Source organism: Mesoplodon bidens (assembly GCF_964165515.1).
Source record: "Mesoplodon bidens genome assembly, chromosome: 8".
In the NCBI taxonomy this organism is placed as follows: domain Eukaryota; kingdom Metazoa; phylum Chordata; class Mammalia; order Artiodactyla; family Ziphiidae; genus Mesoplodon; species Mesoplodon bidens.
The window spans coordinates 7,016,181-7,039,971 of record NC_138165.1 but is presented as its reverse complement, the minus strand read 5'-3'; the positions used below and the strand labels follow the sequence as shown (position 1 = coordinate 7,039,971).

At 51.0% G+C, this 23,791-nt stretch overlaps 1 protein-coding gene across 5 annotated transcripts in view; it reads left to right on the top strand.

Annotated features, from left to right (window-relative positions):
* STEAP3 (STEAP3 metalloreductase) overlaps window positions 1–23,791 on the top strand; it is a 103,653-nt gene that overhangs the window by 29,440 nt on the left and 50,422 nt on the right. For 3 of the 5 annotated variants that reach the window (XM_081241552.1, XM_081241553.1, XM_081241554.1), the window contains exons 2-5: window positions 745–1,244; window positions 3,147–3,674; window positions 9,275–9,439; window positions 17,859–20,569. In XM_081241552.1, coding sequence (XP_081097678.1) covers window positions 745–1,244; window positions 3,147–3,674; window positions 9,275–9,439; window positions 17,859–18,137 — 1,472 coding nt within the window. In that variant the 3' untranslated portion in view covers window positions 18,138–20,569. Of the gene's footprint in view, window positions 1–744; window positions 1,245–3,146; window positions 3,675–9,274; window positions 9,440–17,858; window positions 20,570–23,791 lie in introns of those variants that run through there. The other 2 variants (XM_081241556.1, XM_081241555.1) reach the window with 1 other exon arrangement.

The following is a 23,791-nucleotide window of genomic DNA, read 5'->3' as shown; positions in this document are numbered from 1 at the left end:
TATAAATTCGTGACCCAAGTCCAGGGTTTCCTCCATGTCCCCTCATATCTCAGACTTAGTAAAGGAGCTCCCAGGGCACCCACCCAATCTTAGGGTCCCATTCACTGTCATGTCCCACTCCAATCCCACCCTCAGAGAGTAGGATTTCAGTGTTCATTCATTCAGCACACATTGAACACCAGCTCTGTGCCAGGCCTTGGGACAAATGGTGAGATCCAAAGTCAAATAAGATGAGGTCCCTACCTTTAAGCTGCTCATCCTCTACTTAAAGAAGAGCATCAGAGATACCGTCCCAAAATGCAAAATGTAAACAAGCACAGGAACATGTCTACCCTTCCTGGTAATCAGATAAACCCGGTGATGCTGAGGTCGGGTCACTCCTGGGTAGGAACACCGGCCATTACATAACCCTTTTGAAAAGACGTATGGCACTGCATAGCATTGATCACAGAAATTCCATACCCTTCTTTCTCAGCACTCTCACTCTTGCAAATTTGTACCAAGGAAATAACTCAGGACAACGGACAGAGTATGGAGGACAGAGGTCCTTTCCTCTCCTTTTCTGGAGGCTGTGTCCTCCTCAGGAAGGGGCTGGGTCTTGTTCAGCTTGTGCCCCCGTGCTGGCACATGTTAATACTCATAAAGCCCTGTTGGGTGAATATTGGACCACCGTGCAGCTCCAGTGGAAAAGAGAGGGGCAGTCCAAAAGTCCTCCCCTGATCAAGTTCCTCTTTTCTCTTCTAGCCACGAGAACATCAGGAGAGATGGACAAGCCACTCATCAGCAGCCACCTGGTGGACAGTGATGGCAGCCTTGCTGAGGCCCCCAGTGAGGTTCCCAAAGTGGGCATCCTGGGCAGCGGGGACTTTGCCCGCTCCCTGGCCACACGCCTGGTGGGCTCCGGCTTCAGCGTGGTGGTGGGGAGCCGCAATCCCAAACGCACGGCTGGGTTGTTCCCCTCAGCAGCACAAGTGACTTTCCAGGAGGAGGCAGTGGGGTCCCCAGAGGTCATCTTCGTGGCTATGTTCCGGGAACACTACTCCACACTATGTGGTCTCAGTGACCAGCTGGCCGGCAAGATCCTGGTGGACGTGAGCAACCCCACAGAGCAGGAGCACCTGCGGTACCATGAGTCCAATGCTGAGTACCTGGCTTCCCTCTTCCCCACCTGCACAGTGGTCAAGGCCTTCAATGTCATCTCTGCCTGGACCCTGCAAGCCGGCCCAAGGGATGGAAACAGGCAGGTAGGTGCTGGAGGAATGCCAGTCACCATAACAATAAATGTAAATGGCTAACTTCCACTGAGGGCCCTTGGTGTACCAGGGTCTTTATGTACATTATCTCAGCTCCTCTCACAGCACTGCAAAGCTCCATTTTACAGAGCAGGAAACTGAGGCTCAGAGATGTTAATGAACTTACTTACACTAGGTCCCACAGCTTGGTGAGCTGGGATTTGAACCCAGTTCATAGGAACCTGAAATCACGTTCTTTCTCCTATGGTAATTTGATTTCCAAGAAGACAAGGAGGAAAAGGTTGATGGATTTCTTTTTACTATTTGGAGTCAAGAAGAAGAGAGATTTTGCTTTTAGGATTGGACTTAGAAAGAAGAAAGTGACACACTCATATGCCAGGTCCTAAGGAAGCAGGCATGTCCCAAACTTTATCTCATTTATTCCAGGGGCTTCCAAAAACTGCGTGGATTTCTCAGAATAGTCAACAGCAGGTTTTTCTGAGGGTGGAAAATGGCTCCAGAAAACAGCCATTGCCGCATACTATTGTTGGCAAGAAGAGCTCTAACCAAGACAAGGTGTTTTTTTTGTTTGTTTGTTTTTTTGCGGTACGCGGGCCTCTCACTGTTGTGGCCTCTCCCATTGCGGAGCACAGGCTCCGGCCGCACAGGCCCAGCGGCCATGGCTCACGGGCCCAGCCGCTCTGCGGCTTGTGGAATCCTCCCGGACCGGGGCATGAACCCGTGTCCCCTGCATCGGCAGGTGGACTCTCAACCACTGCACCACCAGGGAAGCCTGGCAAGGTGGTTTTTAATGCCAAGAGGCAACCTGTATTTGCCTCAGGGAAGCATGCCAGGCTCCACATGTGTTTGAGAACTTCCACCAATGAGTCCAGCTCAGATGCCTTCTCTGCCCAGCTCCATGCCAGGCTGTGGGGAGACCCAGCCACCCCTGACTGGAGGGCCCTCCATGCAGCCCGCATCTTGGGGCTCCTACACTTGGACAGGCAAGGAACAGCGGGGGAGTGTAGGGTAGCAGGGCCTGGGAGGGCGCAGAGCTGGAGGCTGGCTGGGGAAGACGTCGAGATCAGCCTTGGCCCTTGCCCTGCCTTACGTTGTCAGGCACAGGGAACAGGAAGGGCGCTCCAAGCCGAGGGGACAACCCGCAGAGGCACAGAGGTGAAGAACAGTGTTCCCAAACGATGTTCCCAGATGGGGACAATAGTACCTACTTGCAGGCTTGTGACGAGGCTGAGGGTTCCCATGTGTAATGCCTGGCACATGGCGGGTGCTGAGTCAGTGTTGGTAGACCACCTGACCACAGCGGTGTCAGGAAGGCCCATGGAGTGTTCAGGGATCAGAGGACACCAGTGGGCCTGCGTTGGGCTACGAGGCTGGGGCTGGCTTGTGGAAGGCCTTGTGTATTGGCTGAGGGCTGTGAGGGGCCAGAGGACATGGTCACAGGGGACACTTCTGGACTGCGGGATGGAGCTGCAGCCACAGTTGCACTTTCTGGGCCATATGCAAAGCCCAGTTGCTGAACGACCCCCCAGGGCAGGCCACAGTCCTTTGAGGCACCTACTCCACGGGCCCCCGGGGGCTGCCTAGATGGGCATTTTGCTTGTGGATGCTGATGGCAATGAACTGGGCGAGATGCTCACTCTTGGATGAGCGTTGGCCATTTTCCTTGAGTAGCAGGCATTGCTGGGCCAGAGACTAGGGGCCCACAGGGAGCCGAGGAAAGGCCCCGGGCCGGGATTCGGGGCCCCCTTGTGCTCCAGCCGTACCCTTACCTGGCAGATTGCTGGGCCTCAGTTTCCTCAGCTGCTCTGTGAGTAGCTTGGCCGAGATGCTCTCCGAGGCCCCGCTTGACCTTCCAGGGACCCCTCCTGATCCCCCCCACCTTCCTCCCCGCAGGTGCCCATCTGCAGTGACCAGCCAGAAGCCAAACGCGCCGTCTTGGAGCTGGCGCAGGCCATGGGCTTCACCCCCGTGGACATGGGGTCCCTGGCCTCGGCCCGGGAGGTGGAGGCCATGCCCCTGCGCCTCCTCCCAGGCTGGAAGGTGCCTGCTCTCCTGGCCCTGGGGCTCTTCGTCTTCTTCTACACCTACAACCTCATCCGGGATGTGCTGCAGCCCTACCTGCAGGAGGGCAAGAACAAGTTCTACCAGCTGCCTGTGTCCGTGGTCAACACAACGCTGCCCTGCGTGGCCTATGTGCTGCTGTCGCTGGTGTACCTGCCCGGCGTGGTGGCGGCGGCCCTGCAGCTGCGCCGCGGCACCAAGTACCGCCGCTTCCCCGACTGGCTGGACCACTGGCTGCAGCACCGCAAGCAGATCGGCCTGCTCAGCTTCTTCTGCGCCGCCCTGCACGCGCTGTACAGCTTCTGCCTGCCGCTGCGCCGCTCGCACCGCTACGAGCTGGTCAACCAGGCCATCAAGCAGGTACGGGGCTCGCCTGCTTCCTGCCAATCACAGCGCCGGGGGGGCGGCGCCCGGACAGGGTCACGCCCACATCCTGCTGTCCGAGGTTTGGCGTATCAGCGAGCAGAACGTGAAACGCGCTCTGCTCCCAAGCCAGGGAGACAAAGTGCAGCTGTGAGTTACAGAGGGTCCGTAGACGGTAGAGAAGTGCTAAGGAGGAAAGTCAAGCAGCGGGGGCGGGGTGTGGGGTGCAGGATTAAAGGGTGGTGAGGGAGGCCTGGCTGGGCGGAGGACGTGTGAGCCCAGGTCGGAAGGACAGGAGGACAGGAGCTGCCTGACACCTTTGAGGATCGGCAAGGAGGTCGTCTCCGTGGAGCCAGGGGACGGGGTGGTGCGCGGGGCCTGGGAGGCGGAAGCCACACCAGAGAGGCCTTAAAGGCTGAGGAACGGCTTGGGCCTTAGACTTGAAGCCAAGGAAAGGTTTTGACTAGAGGAGTGACGCGCCGTCTGGGGTTTTAACTGGCTCACTCTGCTGCCAGGTGGAGAACAGACAATCAAAGATCAACGCGGGGCTTCCCTGGTGGCGCAGTGGTTGAGAGTCCGCCTGCCGATGCGGGGGACACGGGTTCGTGCCCCGGTCCGGGAGGATCCCACGTGCTGGGGAGCGGCTGGGCCCGTGAGCCATGGCTGCTGAGCCTGCGCGTCCAGAGCCTGTGCTCCGCAACGGGAAAGGCCACAGCAGTGAGAGGCCCGCGTACCGCAAAAATATATATATATATATATCAAACGCACATGCTTGGAAACCAGTTAGGAGGCTGTGCAGGAACCCAGATGAGAGGCCGTGGGGGCTTGGAGTGGGCTGGGAGCAGCAGAGAGGCAAGAAGGTGTTGAAGGCATATTCTGAAGCTAGAGACACAGAATTGCTGTAATAGACATGGGATTTATGAGGTGGTGGAGGACGACTCTGGGTTTTCAGCCCGAGCGCCTGGAGGGATGGAGTTGCCATCCCCTGAGACGGGAAAGGCTGCAGGAGCATGTGTTTTTTGAGGGGGGGGGGGGGAAGGGCACAGTAATTATTCATTTAGGAAAGCCGTAGGGTGCTCTTTGCCAGCAGGATTCCTGGGAACGGAGGGCCTTCGGGTCAAACCAGGTGGTATCACAGGCAGCATCCCCTGGCGCCTGTACCCACAGAAATCATCCCCCCAGATGCTTCCTCTGGGATTACAAGCTCACGGGGCCTGATTCCGAGTCCCAAGCTCAGGTCTGCAAGCAACCTTGCCTTTCTTTATTTTCCCCAACCTGCTTAATTCCACCTCTAGTCCTCAGCCTCTGGCCTGGTGCGTGGGTCCTACCCACTCTAGAACACTTAGTCACCCAATGAGACACTTCTCTTCTACCCCTGGTTCAGGCTGCAGTTTTGTTCTTGCTTGGGAAGCAGGGATCTTACTGAGGCTGGGCTCTCCCCAGGTACACCCACCATGTGGCCATCCCCTCGGAGGCCTGACCACTTCCCAGAGCAGGACCAGGAGGCAAGGCTGGGCCACTTCCTGGGAACCACAGACCTCAGCCCCTGTTCACTCTAGTTCCTGCTTCCCTGCTGGCAGCTTCTCAAATGCCCTCGTCATTCCCCACCCCCAGACACCTGGCACCATTTCATCTGCAGGCTTGGGCTTTCATAAGAGAAAGGAGGAACCCCAGACTTCAGGCAAAGAAGCAAGACACCTGCTGGAAATGAGAGAGGAAGGGAAAAAATAATAGTCACTAACACTTAAAAAGAGCTTACTGTGTTCCAGGTACCATCTAAGAGCTTTACATACCCAGTGTGAATTCACTGAACTCTTATCCCTATAAGGCAGGTGCTGTTCTACCCTTATTCTACAGATGATAAAACTGAGGCACAGAGAGTTTAAGTAACTTGGGCAAAGTCACTCAGCCAGTCAGTGGCTGAGCTGGGATCCAGATCCAGCCAGTCTTCTCCAAATCCGTGTTCATTTTTTTTTTTACATCTTTATTGGAGTATAATTGCTTTACAATGGTGTGTTAGTTGCTGCTGTATAACAAAGTGAATCAGCTATATGTATACATATATCCCCATATCCCCTCCTTCTTGCATCTCCCTCCCACCCCTCTAGGTGGTCACAAAGCACCGAGCTGACCTCCCTGTGCTATGCGGCTGCTTCCCACTATCTATCTACCTTACGTTTGGTAGTGTATATATGTCCATGTCACTCTCTCACTTCGTCCCAGCTTACCCTTCCCCCTCCCCATATCCTCAAGTCCATTCTCTAGTAGGTCTGTGTCTTTATTCCTGTCTTACCCCTAGGTTCTTCATGACATTTTTTTTTCTTAAATTCCATATATATGTGTTAGCATACGTGCCCGTACTGCTTTCTACCAGGAAAACAAGTCCAAATTAGCAGTTGAATAAATGATCTCAGAACTCATTCATTCTCCGAGTTCTACTCTACCGGGCCCTGAGGCCACAGGATGAAATAAGACAGTCTCGTCCCTCACCTTAGCTGGCGTGGGGTAGCGTGGAGGCCTGCAGGCCAGAGCCCTAGACTCTTGTCCTCCAGCATCACTGACTGGAACAAAGATCTTGACCTTGAGCAAGTCACAACCCCTCTTTGGTCCTCAGGGCCCTGATGTAGATGGAGGTCTCACCCAGGGCTAATGTTTCTGATGCGCTTTGATATTTTCTTACTTCTAAGAAGAGTCAGCCCGCTGGGCAGGAAGCTCTGCGTGGCTCGTCAGAGAGTGGAGCAGTGTTTGCTGCCCAGGAGGTGGCAGGTGTTTCAGGCAGTGGATGGGGAAGCAGGCAATGCCCCCTCCCCACTAGAGCACGAGGCAAAACCCCTGCCCACCCTCTGACTGCCATTCTCCAAAGTCTCCGCCCTGCCAAGGCTCTCCTTGATATTACGTTAATACAGTTTTGCCATGATGCAAATACCAGGGCACAGAGGGGCCCGTGTGAGGGAATTTTCCCTGAGTTCCAAAGCCCTTTAAGGCGGCAGCCCCCGCCCCCCCGCCCCGTGGAGGTTGCCAGGCAACCATCACTCCCACAGGACAGGATCAGAGACAGACAGCAAGGCCTGTCAGGCAAAGGGGCTGAACCTTGTTCTGCGGAGTTCTGGCTGATGTGGCTCGTCAGGGAGGGGAGTGGAGATGCGGGGGGGCATGAACAGGGCAGAGCAGCCCAGAGAGGGTTGCGCAGCCAAAAGTCCGTCAGTGGTGCCTTAGGAACGCACGTCAAGATCAAACTCCGAAATCAAGATAAAGATCAAAGAAAAGGTTTCACCCACACACCGTTTTCTCCGCCCTGTCACCCCAAATCGAGTCCAGGCTGTCAGAGAGAACTGTCTAACTCTCACCTCTGAGTCGCCTGCCCTTGAGCCCTTCACCTTCTCACTTGCAACCTACAGGGAGAGGAAACCCCACACGTGGATGGCAGCGTTCCATCTCTTGTTGACAAACACTGTCCTGGTCGTGCTCAAGGTGGCCAGCTTGATTAGCTCTGAACATGAGAGCATCATTAGGGGAGCGGAGAGCTGGTTCACCTAAGTCCCAGTTTGCCGTCTGTGACACTGGCCGCTGGGGAGCCCTGAGAACAGCACCGTAGTTCAGTCAGTTGGGTGAGACTCCCACAGGCTACTGATGGTGGCCGGGAGCCAGATGCTTATGCAGGTTCCGCATCCCACCCCTTCCCAGTGTCGCGGCTGAGTGGAAATATTAGAGGAAAAAACAAGACATTTTGCAAGCAGATGTTCCAAGCTCTGACTTGTGACATTAACTGCCTGATCTTACCAAAATGCAGAAAGGAGCGACTAATGAAGTATATTTGAAGAACAAACAACTTACAACTCGGGGATGACCCACTGAGCGGCCGTCGTTAGCGCAGGGAAGGTGTGAGTTAGCCTCCTCTGGGCTCAGTTACGTGGGACACCTCCCTGCCCCATGCAGGGCGCCGTCTTTCTCGCTAGTGCTGACGTTCATTTGGCACACAGCAAAATCACAGGATTTTAGATGTGACCTCTTCCACCTCTGTCAGTGGAGAAACGGAGGCCCAGAGATGGAGTTGCCCAGGTCTCACAGGACTCATGGTCAGGGTGAGAACCTGGGTCTCCAGACTCCTGGTCCTTTTGTGGCTTAAAGGCACCAGTGAGAGCCAGCCTGCCCTGCAATAGAACAGAGGCCCTCGTTTCTCTCAAATTTCAGGAAAAGTACCCAGTGGATGGCATTTTCTCAGTTTCTTTCAACGTTCTCTCATAAGCTTTTCAACCATTTTTGCTCAGACCACTAGATCCATTTTTAATATTATATCTTCTAACTGTACTTGGGTTATTTTTCTCCTGCTGAAATAGTTTCTCAAAAACCTGTATGAGTCACTCTGTTTTGCGAAGCAGAGACCTACCTACTAAAGCCCAGTCACATTTCCTAATGGAAATGCTGTTCCTTGTTGTGTGGGTAAAATTGAAGCAGCAGCGTTTCCTGGTATTTCTCAGAAAACATCTTGACTTCCAGGAACTCTGCAGTGTGGTCTAGTTCGGAAATGATGGTTCTGATAGAAGGATCTTGATAAAAGCTCTTCCTTGTGTGCACGGTACGAGTGAGCGTCGGCCAGGCTAGGGGGGAAGGTGGGGCTGAGGTGCAAGGGGTCTCTGAGCGGGGAGGGAGGGGTTAGAAACCTCTGGGCCTGCAGGAGCTCGCCCATTGGTGCGTGCCTGGGGCTCACTGGGGGATTCCAGAACTCTGTGAGGGCAGGTATCTTTGCTCTCTGCAGCCCAGGGCCTAGCACATAGTAGGTGCTTCATAAGCACCTACTGTGTGCCAGGGGCTTCATAAGTGCTCATGGGCCCGCTTGGTGAATGGATGTCGGCCTCTGTTGCCTGGCAGTGGTTGACTGAAAGCTACATTCCTCAGTCAGAAATGGGGAGCTGGGTGGGAAGATGGGAGCTGGGGGCTGGTTAGGAAATGTTGAGTGGTTTGGTGTATGTGTATCTGGAATATGAGCCAGTGACAGGGGCAGCTTGGGGGACCAAGGATCCAGGGTGAGACAGGCTGGGAAGGAAGGTAGTCAGCAGAGGCAACAGCCTGTCTGGCTGAAGGGATTCTGAGTTAAGAGAGCACCTCCTTCCTGCTGGGGATTTGGGCATCAGAAAACCTTGTGAGATGGTCATATTTGAAGGTTCTTTATGTCTTGTCAAATTCTCTGGCTCCTTACTCTTGGCTTATGTGACTGTTCTGGTCGACTGGCCCCGGACATATTTGTGTAAGCCGTGGGGAGGGAGGAGCCTTGTGTTCCGAGCCAGCTGCCTGGGTCCTGATCTCAGCTCTGCCATCTCCTAAGCTGTGTGTGACCATGGAGAGGTTACTTGATCTCTGTGCCTCATTTCCCTCATCTGGAAAATGGGGACAATAGTGACCTCTGCCTCACGGGGTTGCTGTAAGGCTCAGGGGACCTGATACCTGAGAAGTGCTTAAAACAGAGCCAGACACACGTTACACAGAGTGGAAAGTGGGCGTGTTGGTCGTTACTGCGTGTTTCCCGTCCTGAATTCCTTGCTCGCCCAAATCCCAGGGCATCTACCTTGGCCACAGTGTTTCCTTTCCATCCACACCAGGTCTTGACCAATAAAAGTCACCTCTGGATCGAGGAGGAAGTCTGGCGGATGGAGATCTACCTGTCCCTGGGAGTGCTGGCCTTCGGCACGCTGTCCCTGCTGGCCGTCACCTCACTGCCATCCATCGCAAACTCACTCAGCTGGAGGGAGTTCAGCTTTGTTCAGGTAAAGGGGTTCTGTCCCTGCTGGTGAGCCTCGGCGTGGCCCTGGCCCTGCCTCTCCTGTGCAAGCACCTTCCCACCCACGTGCCGCCTGGGCTTTCGCAATCTGTGCAACAGAACCGCTCAGTCAGGTGCCCGGGCCTCCCCAAGCCTGGCAGGCTCACCCAAGTCTCCTGATAAAGGGGCTGCCTGAGACGAGCTCATCCTTGTGACACCGAGGGATGCCAGATCTAGGCATGTGTAAAAATCGGACAGCAGAATGCTGAACCCTAGACTACACATTCTCAGTATCTACAATTCTTGGGCTTCCCAAACAAAATCCCATAATACGCAGTCACTGGACGTGTCACTGATCTGTCTGGGCAGTCAGTGAGCCCTTGGGTGAGCCGAACTGCCCAGCCAGCACCCTCAGTTGAACCCGGCCCTGTTGTTTCCTTTAACCTCTTTTTTTTTTTTTTTTTTAAGAAGATGTTGGGGGTAGGAGTTTATTAATTAATTTATTTATTTTTGCTGTGTTGGGTCTTCGTTTCTGTGCGAGGGCTTTCTCTAGTTGTGGCAAGCGGGGGCCACTCTTCATCATGGTGCGCGGGCCTCTCACTATCACGGCCTCTCTTGTTGTGGAGCACAGGCTCCAGACGCACAGGCTCAGTAGTTGTGGCTCATGGGCCCAGTTGCTCCGCGGCATGTGGGATCCTCCCAGACCAGGGCTCGAACCCGTGTCCCCTGCATTAGCAGGCAGATTCTCAACCACTGCGCCACCAGGGAAGCCCTCCTTTAACCTCTTGATTCATGCAGGGTGGATGGGAGGTGAAATTAGGACCTTCAGTTTATAGGAAATAAAACACAGCATTTCCCAAAGGACACCATTCGTACTAAAAAGGACATGTAGAGTCAAATAAATCTGGGAAAAGATTTGCTTCCCGCTCAGCGAGTCACAGTGCACTTTGGCACATCAAGTACTGTCTACAACAAGCAAACCTTGTTAAGCAGACTTATTTCAGTATTAGCGTCCTCCCTCCCCCCACCTCGCCCCCATTTTTCTTTCACTGTCTACACTCCACAGAACACACTTTGGAAGATACTACTAGTGGCAAAGGTTCTTTATGCATTTATTCACTCAGTGTTTATTGAACACATACTGCATGCCCAGCGTCATGCTAGACCTGGGATGCCAGAGGGAACAAGACAGGTATAGCCACGTTTTCATTATAAGGACCACTGGGACAGGGACATTTTTTACATTCCTTTGGCATCTCCCACTGTTCTCCATACAGAGCACGTGGTCAGCCCCCAGGTGCTGGCAGATTAACCCACCCCCTCCACTGATGGGTGCCAATACTGGGTTCTGCTATCCATATGGTATCAGGGCTGGGAACAGATATCACACCCACCCCCGATGTCAACAAAAAATCTGTCCCATATCTTCTCTATGCAGCAAGGACACAGTACGGGGTTCCAAGAGGGACACCAACAGGGCCGAGCTCTTATGTAATCCAAATTAATTATCCCCCATTGGGGATGCATGCGTACCCTAGAACAAAAGATAGTTGTGGGGTTTTGGGTTTTTTTTTAAGTGTGTCTGTTTCTGAATCTCACTGGCTCTGCTCATCTCAGAAGGTCTCTGGAGGCGTGCTCAGGCCTGACACATGCCAGCAAAAGGGGAAAGAAAGAATTTTATTTATCTGCCACTAATCCTCACGTGTCGCACACCCAAATCTGGGATTTTCGTGTTCCTGCCTGGAGTACGCTGGGGTGCATAGTTTATCCACAGCTAAAACAGACTGCAGTTTGCTCCCCTCACCGGAAAGTTGCTCCCTTAAGCAGCTGTAGATTAGAAGCCCCAGCTCCAGCTGCCAGAGAAAGCCGGGGAATTTGGTTTTGTTAGCAAAAGCTGACTGGGACTCAGCAGCTGTTCTACTTTACATACTGAAGAGTCGAAATACAAGTAGGAAAGTCCTTATGCTGCTGCAAGAAGAGGGGGTGGAAAGCCGAGAGATGGGTAGAAAGACAGGGTTTTACTGAGGAAATCAAATGCCGACATTCTGTTCACAAATGCTCTATCTCCCTGGAGTGCTGATACAGAGGAGGAACCGGCACATCCCAGCTCTGTAACCATTAGCAGGTCACGTGTGCTCCCCGAGCCTCACTTTACACTCTTGTAAAATGGAGTTAGTTCCCTACAGATGTGTTGTGAGCCACTGTGCAAGATTACGTGTAAAAGAAAAATACAAAGCAATTTGCTGTGATTCTCGGGGCATGTAGCCACATTTCTATGATCTCTGACTAAAGCCACCCATTTCTGAGTCAGTAGGAGGCAGCAAGAGACAGGCAAGAGACTCCCACCCGGAGCCGCAGAATGGTCCGGGGCAGTGTTTGTAAACTGCAGTTGACACTTGTTGGTGGGTCATGAAATCAATTTTGTGGACCACAACAAGCTTTTTTTTTTTTTTTTTTTTTTTTTTTTGCGGTACGCGGGGCTCTCACTGCTGTGGCCTCTCCCGTTGCGGAGCACAGGCTCCGGACGCGCAGGCTCAGCGGCCATGGCTCACGGACCCAGCCACTCCGCGGCATGTGGGATCTTCCCGGACCAGGGCTCGAACCCGTGTCCCCTGCATCGGCAGGCAGACTCTCAACCACTGCGCCACCAGGGAAGCCCACAACAAGCTTTTTAAACATGAAATAGAGTAGAACGTCTCCAAAAATGTCAGAGTTCTTTACATGTTCTACGCACAGACATTTTTTCAGTTGTATCAATTCAGTAGTTATATATACATATGTGGGCATACTTCATTGTGTACTGGGCAGTAATGAAAATGTGATTCTTAATGTGAGCCGCCATCAAAAAGTTTGAAGTCACGGAGCTCTTGGAGAAATGCAGATACCCAGGACTATCCTTGACCTGTGGACTCAGATGCCCGGGGTTGGCTCTAGAGTCTGTTTTTATAGGCTCCTTGGGTGACTTAAGTGCACGTGATGCAGTATGTGACAATCTCTGGGGTGGGGGACACAGGCTGTGAAGCTAGCAGACCTGGGTTTCAGTCCCAAGACCACCACTTACCAGCCCTGCACCACTAGACAGTTCCTTAGCATCTCCAAGCATCTGTGTCCTGTCTTGTCTGTGTCCACCTCCTGTAGTCATTGGGAGGATCTGTGTTGAGGACATGTATACACGCACCCAATAGTGGCTGTACAGGTTTTTGTTTTTTGGGGTTTTTTTTTTGCGGTATGTGGGCCTCTCACTGTTGTGGCCTCTCCCGCTGCGGAGCACAGGCTCCGGATGTGCAGGCTCAGCGGCCATGGCTCACGGGCCCAGCCGCTCCGCGGCATGTGGGATCCTCCCGGACCGGGGCACGAACCCGTGTCCCCTGCATCCGCAGGCGGACTCCCAACCACTGCGCCACCAGGGAAGCCCCGGCTGTACAGGTTTTGAGGTGAGCTGCAACCTCCCCCTGTAAGGTGAGCACTGCTTTACGACAAGGAGATACCTGGACCCCATTTCCTTTCCCAGCCACGAATGACTGCGACAGGTCACCAGGGCTTAGAAAGTGGCTGTGGAGACACCGTGGTTCTCAGTGCTCCTGGCCTGACCCCTGGGTCTGTAATGATTTATTGAGCTAGAAAGCCATCAAAACAGGGTGTGGATTCCACAGACGTGACTTGTGCTTACGTGTATCCTTTTGTTCCTGAGGCTGTTTTCGAAGTTTTTAACTTGGGGTTTTGTTTGTCTGGGTGTTTTTGTTGCTGTTGTTTTGGTTTGGTTTCGGCTGTGCTAACTGCTCCTAATTAGGCCAGTTAAACATTGTCAGATCGCCAGATACCCAGGTCGGTGCAGCTCCCCTGGACAGAGAAATTAGTGTTTGGCTCCTAACCTTGGTTCTGCCCCATTGTTAGAGGAGCTTCCTGTGGCCTTGCGCACTCCAGCCACCGGCCTGAGATAATAACAGAGCCCTGTTCTGACCCCAGCTTTGTGAGCGATTGTCCAAAGCCCCTTCCCGCCACAGTAATTGAGCACCAGCAGCAGCCACCAACAACCTGGCTGTTTCTTTTTTGCTAACAAGCTTACATATAATAAAAATGGCCCCAGCTTGTTGTGGGCGTTATGAATCGCCCCATGACGATGCCTCCCTTTCTTTTGGCTTCCTTTGACTGTTCTGGGATTTTTAAAATTGTTCCCGAGGAGAGAGGGTTTTAGGGAAACGAACTTGCTGGAATCATCCAGGCTTCCCACTGGGATTGGAAAGTCAGAAGGCCCTTTGTTACTGGCTGGCCTTTGGGGCCTCCTGCCATCTGGAGTCACCATGGGATTCTGGATGGCAAAGGGGAGAGGATATATGGGCAGGAGCAGGTCTTCATACTCTCCCAGGGCGTGTCTTGTTTGCCCAGCACAGTCCATCACTCTCCAGATTAGGGCAGGGGACAGTGGTGAACATGGGCCAAACACTGGAGCCGCAGGGCATGTCACTGAGGGAGGTGCTAAGGCCTTTCTGGGGCCACCAGGACTCAGTTCCGAGGCCTGGGTGGCTTCTCACTGCTGCAGCATCTGGGAGAGCTTCACGGTGCAGGGTGTGAGCCCTTTCAGGCCCTTGATGGGTCTTTGTCTAAGGAACAGAAGACAGAGGGACCTTGGGCAGAGGGACCTTGAAGACTTCTCAACCTGAAGTTAGAAGGGCTCAGGTGATAAGACTCTCCTAAATTAGTGGCTTAGTCCTGTCTGCATGTCAGCATCATCTCTGAGCTTATAAAAGCTACCATGCCTGAGCTCCACCCCTATCCAATTTAATCTGATTTTCTGGGACCGGTGCCTGGGCATTAAGATTTTCCCCATGCTCCCCAGATGATTTTACCATGTAGCCAGATTTGAAAACCATGCCTCAGGCCGCTAAACTCTCAGGCGTAAAAAGGCACGTCCCAGCCATGTCAGCAAAGCCCAGTAAATTCGCCTGAGTAAGGGGAGCAACAGTTTGGGACTTGGACGCTGGTTGGGGAATAACAAGGTGGTTTTCAGGCTAGTTCAAGATTTATTCCTGACGGTCAGTGCTGGGGCCTTTCCTCCCCCCAATTTTTTTTTATTGTGGTAAAGTAACATCACAAAATTTATCACCTTAACCGTTTTGAAGTGTGCAGTTCAGTAATATTAAGTATATTCACTGTGTTGTGCAATCATCACCACCATCTCTATCTCCAGAGCTCTTTTCGGCTTGCAGAACTGAAACTCTCTCCCCGTTAAACACTAACCCCCCACTCCTCTCTTCTCCCAGCCTCTGGCAAGTACCGTTCTACATTCTGGCCCAGTGGTTTTCACTACCTCATACAGGCACCTTATATCAGTGGAATTATCCAGTACTTGTCTTTCTGTGACTGGCTTATTTCACTTAGCGTCATGTCCTCAAGGTTCATCCATATTGTAGCCTGTGACAGAAGTTTATTCTTATTTAAGGCTGAATAGTATTCCATTGTAGAGAGATACTACACTTTGCTTATCTATCTGTCAGTGGACACTGGGGCTGCTTCTACATTTGAGCTATTATGAATACTGCTGCTGTGAACATGGGTGTATAAATAACTCTTCAAGACCCTGCTTTCAGTTATTTTGGGTGTATACCAGAAGTGGAATTGCTGGAGCACATGGTGATTGTATTTTTAATTCACTGAGGATCCTCCATACCATTTTCCATAGTAGCTGCACCCTTGTACATCCCCACTAGCAGTGCATAAGGGTTTTAATTTCTCCACCTCTGCGCCAACACTTGTTTTCTTAATAGTAGCCATCCTAATGGGTGTGAAGTGATTTTGATTTGCATTTCCCTGATGATGAGCGATGTTGAGCATCTCTTCATGTGTTTATTGGCCATTCAGATATCTTCTTTGGAGAAATTTCTATTCAAGTCCTTTGCCTATTTTTGAATTGGGTTGTTTGTTTTTGTTGTTGTTGAGTTTAAGAGTTCTCTATATAGTCTGGATATTAATCCCAAATATTTTCTCAATGCTGGGGACTTTTTTAACCCCAGTCTTCATTATCAATAGATCAGAACTTAGAAAAAGTTGGTGTGGTTCAGAAGTTGCTACGAGATTTGGAAGCTTGATAGACACGTCTGGAGGTGACAAGGATTTGGTTACACGTGACTCACAGTCAAAGAGGCTTCCATTTGGGGGCTGACCGTTTGCACAGGACACGGGAAGTAGCTGTGGGTAGTAGCATAGAGCCAACCATGGCCTTTCCCAACAGGCTGTGCTGAGCCAGGAAGTTGTTAAGGATGTAAGAAAAAGATCCTTAAGTGGTCACAAAGCCAAAGGGAACCAGAGATGGCTAGGAAGGATAGAGACTGGGGATCATTTGGCAGCTAGTATTTTGTTTAGGGTCAAAAATGTTATACTGTGAACCTGTCTATGAACTTGTATGTATAGCCATTACTATTTTTAGTAAAACATTACAAACAACTCTTCTGAACCATGTGCTTCCACTTACTGAGGTTCACCACCCTGGTGTTTACACTGGAGAAGGTGGAAGCAGCAAAGTGTCCCCCGTGCTGGGGAGGAGCGAGAATGAGGCACGGCAGCAGACTCAGACCCACTGAGAGCCGTGTCTGGGGGGAGTGCAAACAAGACAGTGTCCCTCAGCCAAGCCCCTGGATTGATGCTGACAAGCTGGGCTGGAAGGAAATCCAGGAGGCCTGATTCCAGTTTCTCTGTGGAAAGCTCAAAACCAACCCGTAAAGCGCACCCTGAGGTATCGTCATGCTGCCTGCCACATTTCAGTTAAAGCCTTGCAGTGTCTCGTTGGAGAAAACGCAAATGTGTCCATTGCTTGATGGGTCACTGCCGTCTTCATTCCTCGTGTAATAAACACGGGTCTCTCCCGCCCGGAATCTCTTGGTGCCCTGTGCCCCTCCTCTCGACCCTCCACGAAGTCCTAACCCTGGCTGCCCTCAGCTCCGCCCCACTGCCTGCCAGGTCTGGGGGCTGGAGAATGCTGCAGCTACACAGCACTTTCCCTACAATTCTGACTTTACTTTTGTCATCACTCCCTTCTCACTGAAGCTAATTAAGCAACTTGCCGAGGGTCACAGTGTCAGTTGAGACTAGCACCAGCAGTGGAATCCGGAAGGCATCATTTGTAGTTTGCAAGAAACCCTACATGCAAAAGCTTCCCAGAGGCTAGAGTTACAGATCATCACTTCCTGGCTATTTTCACATCACTCTTCCCATAGAAAGTCATGATTGTCTAGCACTTGGGGTGACGAGGAGGTGCTCATGGCTGGAAGTGACCCACAGAAGCCCACACCTGGCTCAAGGGGCAAGATGCTCTGCTGTACGACGGCTTGGAGCATTTCCATTTGGATCTGGGACGGTCTTGATCTCCCCAGAATCACTAATCTCCTTCCGGGCAGGACAGTAATCCTGGCGGGGTTTGTACCTGGGGCGTTCATAGCACAGAGCATGGGCAGGAGGTGAGGGACCAGCACCCACAGAAAGCATCCATGTGACGCTGCGGGCTTTATATACAGTGTCAGGACAGCTAGCCTGCAAGCCCTTGTGAGTCACTTCACTATTGGTGCCAAATCCATGTGCCAAGTAAATTTTTCCTTTGTGTTTATCTTTAAACCAACTTAAGATCCACTCACTTTTTACCTGGCTGTATCTTATGCCACATATTATCTGTGAAATTATGATTTTGATATGCTATAGCAGACACATTACTCTGTACACATGAAAAGATACACAAAACTAGTGATATGTTTTGAAACTTCTTTACAGTTAATTCCATCTTGAGTCCTTTTGCAGCCGCCAGAGGTATGAATAATACAGTTTGGGGAAAAGCATTGGGTTTTTTTGGTTTTGTTTTTTAATATATTTATTTATTTATTTTTGGCTGCGTTGGGTCTTTGTTGCTGCGCAGGGCTTTCTCTAGTTGTGGCGAGCGGGGGCTCCTCTTCGTTGTGGTGCGCGGGCTTCTCACTGCGGTGGCTTCTCTTGTTGCGGAGCGCAGGCTCAGTTGTTGTGGCTCGCGGGGCTCAGTTGTTGTGGCAGGCTCAGTAGTTGTGGCGCACGGGCTCAGTTGCCCTGTGGCGTGTGGGATCCTCCCGGACCAGGGCTCGAACCCGTGTTCCCTGCCTTGGCAGGCGGATTCTGCACCACCAGGGAAGTCCCCAAGCACTGTTATTTTATAGAATCCTTATGAATCAACGAATCCTTATATACTTTGACGTATGAGCATTGTCCTCTTGGGGAAACTGAGGCTCAGAGAGTTTAGATGGTAATAAGATCACACAGAGAGTGAGTGACGGGGCTGGGATTTGAACCCAGAGCCCTACTAAGGCTGCCCTCCCTCCTTCCCCTCTGCCAAGGAAGCAGACAAGCCATTGGTGGGATCGCCGTGTCCATCCTCACCCTGACCCTCATTCCAGCCTTCTTTTCTCCGGCAGTCCACGCTGGGCTTTGTGGGCCTGGTGCTGAGCACCCTGCACACGCTCACCTACGGCTGGACCCGCGCCTTCGAGGAGAGTCGCTACAAGTTCTACCTGCCCCCCACCTTCACGCTCACCCTGCTGGTGCCCTGTGCTGTCATCCTGGCCAAAGGCCTGTTGCTCCTGCCCTGCTTCCGCCGCAGACTCTCCAAGATCCGGAGGGGCTGGGAGAAGGACAGCGTCAAGTTCACGCTGCCAGTGGACCGCGCCCTGGCCCAGAAGACAAGCCATGTGTGAGGTGTGCCTGCACCAGCTCCGGAAGCGAGACACAGGCAGGACAGTGCCCAGAGTCTCTCAGGACTTCTCGCCTTGATCATGCAGGACAACAGAATCACACACAGATGGGTGGGATGAGGTCTGAAGTCCCGGGACGTGTGTGGTAATGTTCAGAATGACACACCTGTGTGTGATATGTATGTCCATATGTATTTCATATATATAACAGGATTTGCAATTACACTTACTTAGCTAAAAAGCTGAGTCCCTGAGATTTCAACCTGTAGATTTAAAAGCAAGTGTCAGATGTTAGGAGAACAGCAGCTCACACTATTGTGACAGTTACAGAGAGATGCACAGACTTTTTGCACAGAAAAGGCAGACAGAGGCTTGCACTTTTATGGATTCCATCCATTTGTGCACCTCCCTGCCTGCCCCTTTTTGCTACTTTCCCAAGGCTTTTGCAGAACTGGGGCTCTGAGGTGGCAGGACAGACAGGAGCTCTGCCTGGAGCCCAATTTGGGTGCACAGGGCTGACGAGTCACCAGTGAGCAGGGGGTGCAGCTCCTTCTTTGGCTGCAGCAGGAGGCCAGGCGGGATTGAGGGCACTGGGGGGGAGCCTGTGTCTGTCCTGGGTGCCACCTGAAGGCCCCTCCTTTGCCAGGTTGGGGGGTGGGAATGGGGAGGGATTGGAGCTGAGCCTGCTCCCCCTAATTCTCCCGGAGCCGGGAGATCTTTTCCTGAAAGTCAGAAGTCACCACGGCAGCTGCAAATTGATCCTCCTGTGGGAGTGATGAAGTCACCTCCTTGCCAGAACCACTAATGAACCCTGTCTTGAGAACAAGTGTAATTTCTTTCCTCCCTTTAAGTTGGTGATGACCGTTCTTTAAACCTCTGTGCCTTCTCACCTTGTAAATCATGAGTTTGAATGTCTCCCAGGAAGGCCTCGAGCAGACCCTTTAAAAGTTGGTTCAGGGGGAGGGGAAGACAAGACCCAGAGCGCTCAGCGTGACAGCCCCGCCCTTCTTGGGACCCCCTCCGGGGGGCTGGAGGTTGATTGTCCTCACTGAACTGGCTCTGTGGAAGGACACTGGGGACCTCTTCAACTATCTTCTGCTGCTACCGGCCAGAGAGCCTGCCTTCCGAGCACCCTGAAAACCACACTGGCTCCAAGTTCCTCCTAATTCAGGGTTATGTTTCAAAATAGCTGGAAGGGTCTTTTCCTCCAAAGCCACAGATTTGCAACACTGCTGCTCCAAAGCACAAGAGCCTGCAGGACATGTATCCTTGAATCACACGCCATCCCTCACCGATTCACACTGAAACTGTTTTTATTTCCCCTGTAGAGAGAATCAGCTGTTCTCGGCTGAGCCCCCAACCCATGGCAGAATCAGGATGATGTGTCATCTTTGAACACAAAGGGGTGCGGCCTTGATGGAGGACATCGGTGAGACGTACCCAGGATGGGGGTATTGGTCACGCTTATGTTCTTAGGTCTCCTGGGCCAGAGGGCATCTTAGGATGGAATAGAGTCAGCTGGCAAAAGCTGACCCAAGAGCGCCACAGGAGAGGATGCGCCTGCCTCCCCGCAGAGACTGCACTAGCTCATGGCTGTGAAGCACATTAGGGTCCTTTAGCGAAAAGGGAAAAAAAAAGAGCCAAGTGAAAGCATATCTCATTGGGCCAGTGACGGACGGAGGCAAGGCCGTGCAGGCAAAGCTGCCTGCTTCCTGCAGATGTTTTCCATCTGCAGCTCAAAGGCTGAGCAGCCCAAGCTTGCTTCCCAGATGGGCCCTGGTGGAGTGGCAGCCTTGGCCTCAGAGAAGCTTGCTGGAAAGGAGGCAGGCAAAGCAGACATGTCAGCATTTGCTTGACAAAATGAGGGCCCATCGGTTTCCTGCCGATAGGAAGCAGGGAGAACATGGGCACCTGGGACCCACCAAGGATTATCAAGCCCGGTCAGTACTGGCTGCGCTTTTTCTCCGGCCCTCCCCAGGCCCAGGCTGTTTCCTTGTACCAAAGATGCTGATACAGAGCGAAGTTTAATGTGCCCCCCGTCCCTTCCCCGCCCACTCCCTGCTGCAGGTGCTCCTCAGGTGGGGACAGGTGCAGCAGAGGACCCGGCCACCCCCAAACTGGACACTCAGCTCATGAAAGGCCGGGTGGGCTGTGTGCGTGGCCTTGACCTGGTGTCCGCTGCTGCCCTCCCCTACCTCATCAGGCAGCTGGCAACAGCACCCCCACGAGAGCAAGTCACGCCCTGACAGCCTGGGAAATTCTGTGTGCCGCTGGGTACAAAAGTGCCTGAACCAAAGTGCTCTGGAAACCCTAAAGGCCGTGGTCTGAGGTTGAACGTTGAAAATCGATGCTATTGGAACTGTTTGTGTGTTTTGTTTTTACCTGGTAGAGCTTGTCGGAGAAGCAGCAAAAATAAACACCTAACTTCCCGTGAATGTCAGGCTTTTATTTCTGTTGCACTGATCACCTGCCCATTCATGTGTTCATTGGCCCGGTGAGCCTTCTGATTGGAGCGTGCTCTGAGTCAGGCAGCGTGCAAAGTGAGCACAGAATGATCTGGGCTAGAGCTCACCTCTGAGGAAGGGACACGCAGACCTGCAGAGACAAGGCCAGTAAGGAGATGGATGAGATCCAGGTGACGAAGTGCCAGGGTATGTGAAAGGAGTACCAGGAAGGCTTCCTGGAGGGAGCAGTGTCTGTGCTGTGGTCTGAAGGCTGTGGCTTTAATGTAGGTTAGAGCAGCAGTGCCTCTCAAACTATCATGCGCTCAGGAGTTGCACAGGGATCTTGTTCAAACACAGGTTTGGATTCATGGGTCAGGGATGAGGCCCGAGACTGCATCTCTAGTAAGCTCCCAGGTTACACACATGGTATTGATCCTCAGACAGAGTAACAAGGGCTTAGACAGCTTCCTTTGTCTCTGCTGTGCTATAGTCTATGGCCCACAGACCAGTGCATCTCTGCCCCATTAAGCTTCCTCTGGACTCTGGTTCCCTGGCTGCCCTGGTGAGATATGCCTCTGTATACTGCGGATGCTGCTGCAAGCCCCTTGTTCTCTTAAAGGCAGAGGGAGAAAACACTCCACCAGAGCTACAGCCTTGCACTCTGTGTGCTCCGTGTAGGATGCCTCCAGGTAGACCCACACATCAGCCCTGGGTCCATCAGGAAAACAGGAACTCTTCACAGAACACCCACCTGTCATGCAGTCAAGCTTTTCTACTGAAGCAACCAGAAATGTCTTCCTGTACTGGGAAATAAAAAGGAAACCTACATGCAGGAAGCAGTCTAGTGACTAAAAACCGTTTCTTGGGAACAATAACCAAAAGATGACTTTGCCATTTTGAGCCCATGAAAAGAGTTTTCCAAAATAAGAAACATGGCCAGAAAAAAACTTCACAACAAATAATTTTCAAAAAGAACAAAAAAATCTTGTGCTCGAAGGTTTGTTTTTCTACTCTGCATCCTCCCACACATAATGCTGGGAGAGTTAAGTTTAAAAAGAAGTGATAAAATCAATGAAAAAGTATCCATTATTTTGGTAGTTCACATAAGAACTAAAGAGCGACCAAAATAACTCATATTAGTTAAAGAGAAGAATTATCATTCAGCTACTTGAAAAGCTGAATCTGTTTCAAAAGCGATGAAGGGGGACCCTTGGATGTACAGAAGCCCACTTGCCCTGGATCTCTTTAAAAAGAGGAAGTTGGCATCACTAGAGCAGAAACTCTCAATCCCACCAGACTAGCACCAACTTTTTCTAGCAAATATGTTGAAAATTCCTTCATTAACCTAAGATGAAATTCAGAAATAATATAACCTACTTATGTGTGTAGTTTTTTTCATCAATATAAGGTCTTGATTCAAATATAAAGTATAAATAAATCCAAAGTCTAATTTACACTAACATGCTTATAATACTAATAATGAGTAGTAATTATTATAAGTAATAAGCTTACAGTAAATAAGTTGGTATTGAGAGAAATACAACAACATTCAACTAAACACTGTTGACCCTCTTTATAATTGACATTTTAAAATAAAGGCTAAAGAAGTGTAAGAGAGTGTGTGTGCGCTCACGTGAGTGTGTGAAACAGTGTTGAATCCTATGGAGAAGTCAAGTAGGGTGAAGACTGATAAATGTCCACAGAATTTGGAAATATAGAAACTTTAGGGTAAGAATTTCAATAGAATGTTGGGGATACAATCAAGATTGGGAATAAGTGAGAAGTAAGGAAATGGAGGCTAGTTCTAGATACTCTTTTGAGATTTGGCTGTGAAGTGGGGGAAGAGAGGATTGTAGATAAAGGGGGTTAGAAGGAGAGCTGGTTATTTTTTTCCCATGGTTCTGACCTGAGCCTGTTTTAAATGTTTCTGGAAAAGAACAAGATGACCTGGAGTGGTTGAAGATGAGAGAGAGAGAGAGAGAGAAAGATCAAAGTCCTAGAAGGTGTGGGAAGAGATGAGGTCCAGAGAACAGGTGGCTTTAGTGAGGAGGAGTGCCAGCTTGTCTTTTAAAATTAGGAGAAAAGAATAGGGGCCAATGAGGGGAGGATTTACTCCTGGTGATGTAAGGTGTGGAAGTTCTCTTCTGATGCTGTCTATACCCTTCGTAGAAAAGTAGTCAATGCCATCTGTTGAGAGTGACAGGGAAGGAAGTTGTTTTGGCCCTGAGGGTTGAAGAGGGAGGAGAAGTTTAAAAGTAATTGTTGGGGGCTTCCCTGGTGGCACAGTGGTTAAGAATCTGCCTGCCAATGCAGGAGACACGTGTTCGAGCCCTGGTCTGGGAAGATCCCACATGCCGCAGAGCAACTGGGCCCGTGAACCACAACTACTGAGCCTGCGTGTCTGGAGCCTGTGCTCCGCAGCAAGAGAGGCCGCGATAGTGAAGAGGCCTGCACGCACGGTGATGAAGAGTGGCCCCCGCTCGCCGCAACTAGAGAAAGCCCTCGCACAGAAACAAAGGCCCAACACAGCCAAAAATAAATAAATAAATAAATTTATTAAAAAAAAAAAAAAAAAGTAATTGTTGGAGAAAGTGAAAGAGGACCTGACCAGAGAAACATGGTAGGATTAACCAAAAACAAAACACCTTGTTTAGAACAGTTTTTGTCTAAGATGAAACATACTAATTGTGTTTCCTGGAGAGTGTGCAAAGTAGAATTTTTGCTCAGTTAAATTCTATTTCCCCCCACCAATTTCTGTAATAGTTCCAGACAGTTTATCTTAGTTCACTTTGATCTCCAGTAGTTACTCAAAATGCTTTGGCTTCATTTTTGTTTTCTCTGTTCAGAAATGAACAGTCATAAATGGAACCTTTGATGTACCTGGCAACCAAAACTTTCCACTGCTAATTCTCCCACAAAGTGAATAATCAACCCCTTGTTTATTGAGTGTTGATTTTATTTACTGGATCAGAAACCTAGCTTATTTCTATAATATCCAACATATGCAGAGCCTACTCTTGAAAATCTAATTTTACCCAACAGTTGAAACTTTTCCCCAACTAAAGAATTTATTAGGGCTTAACTTCCTGAAGAGTCTATCTGTTATAAAGCAACTAGTTCCTGGACACACACACACACACACAAAAAAAACATACTTTTTAATACACTGCTGAACTCTCAGGCGGTAAGGGAAATCACCAGGCAGAAAATAAA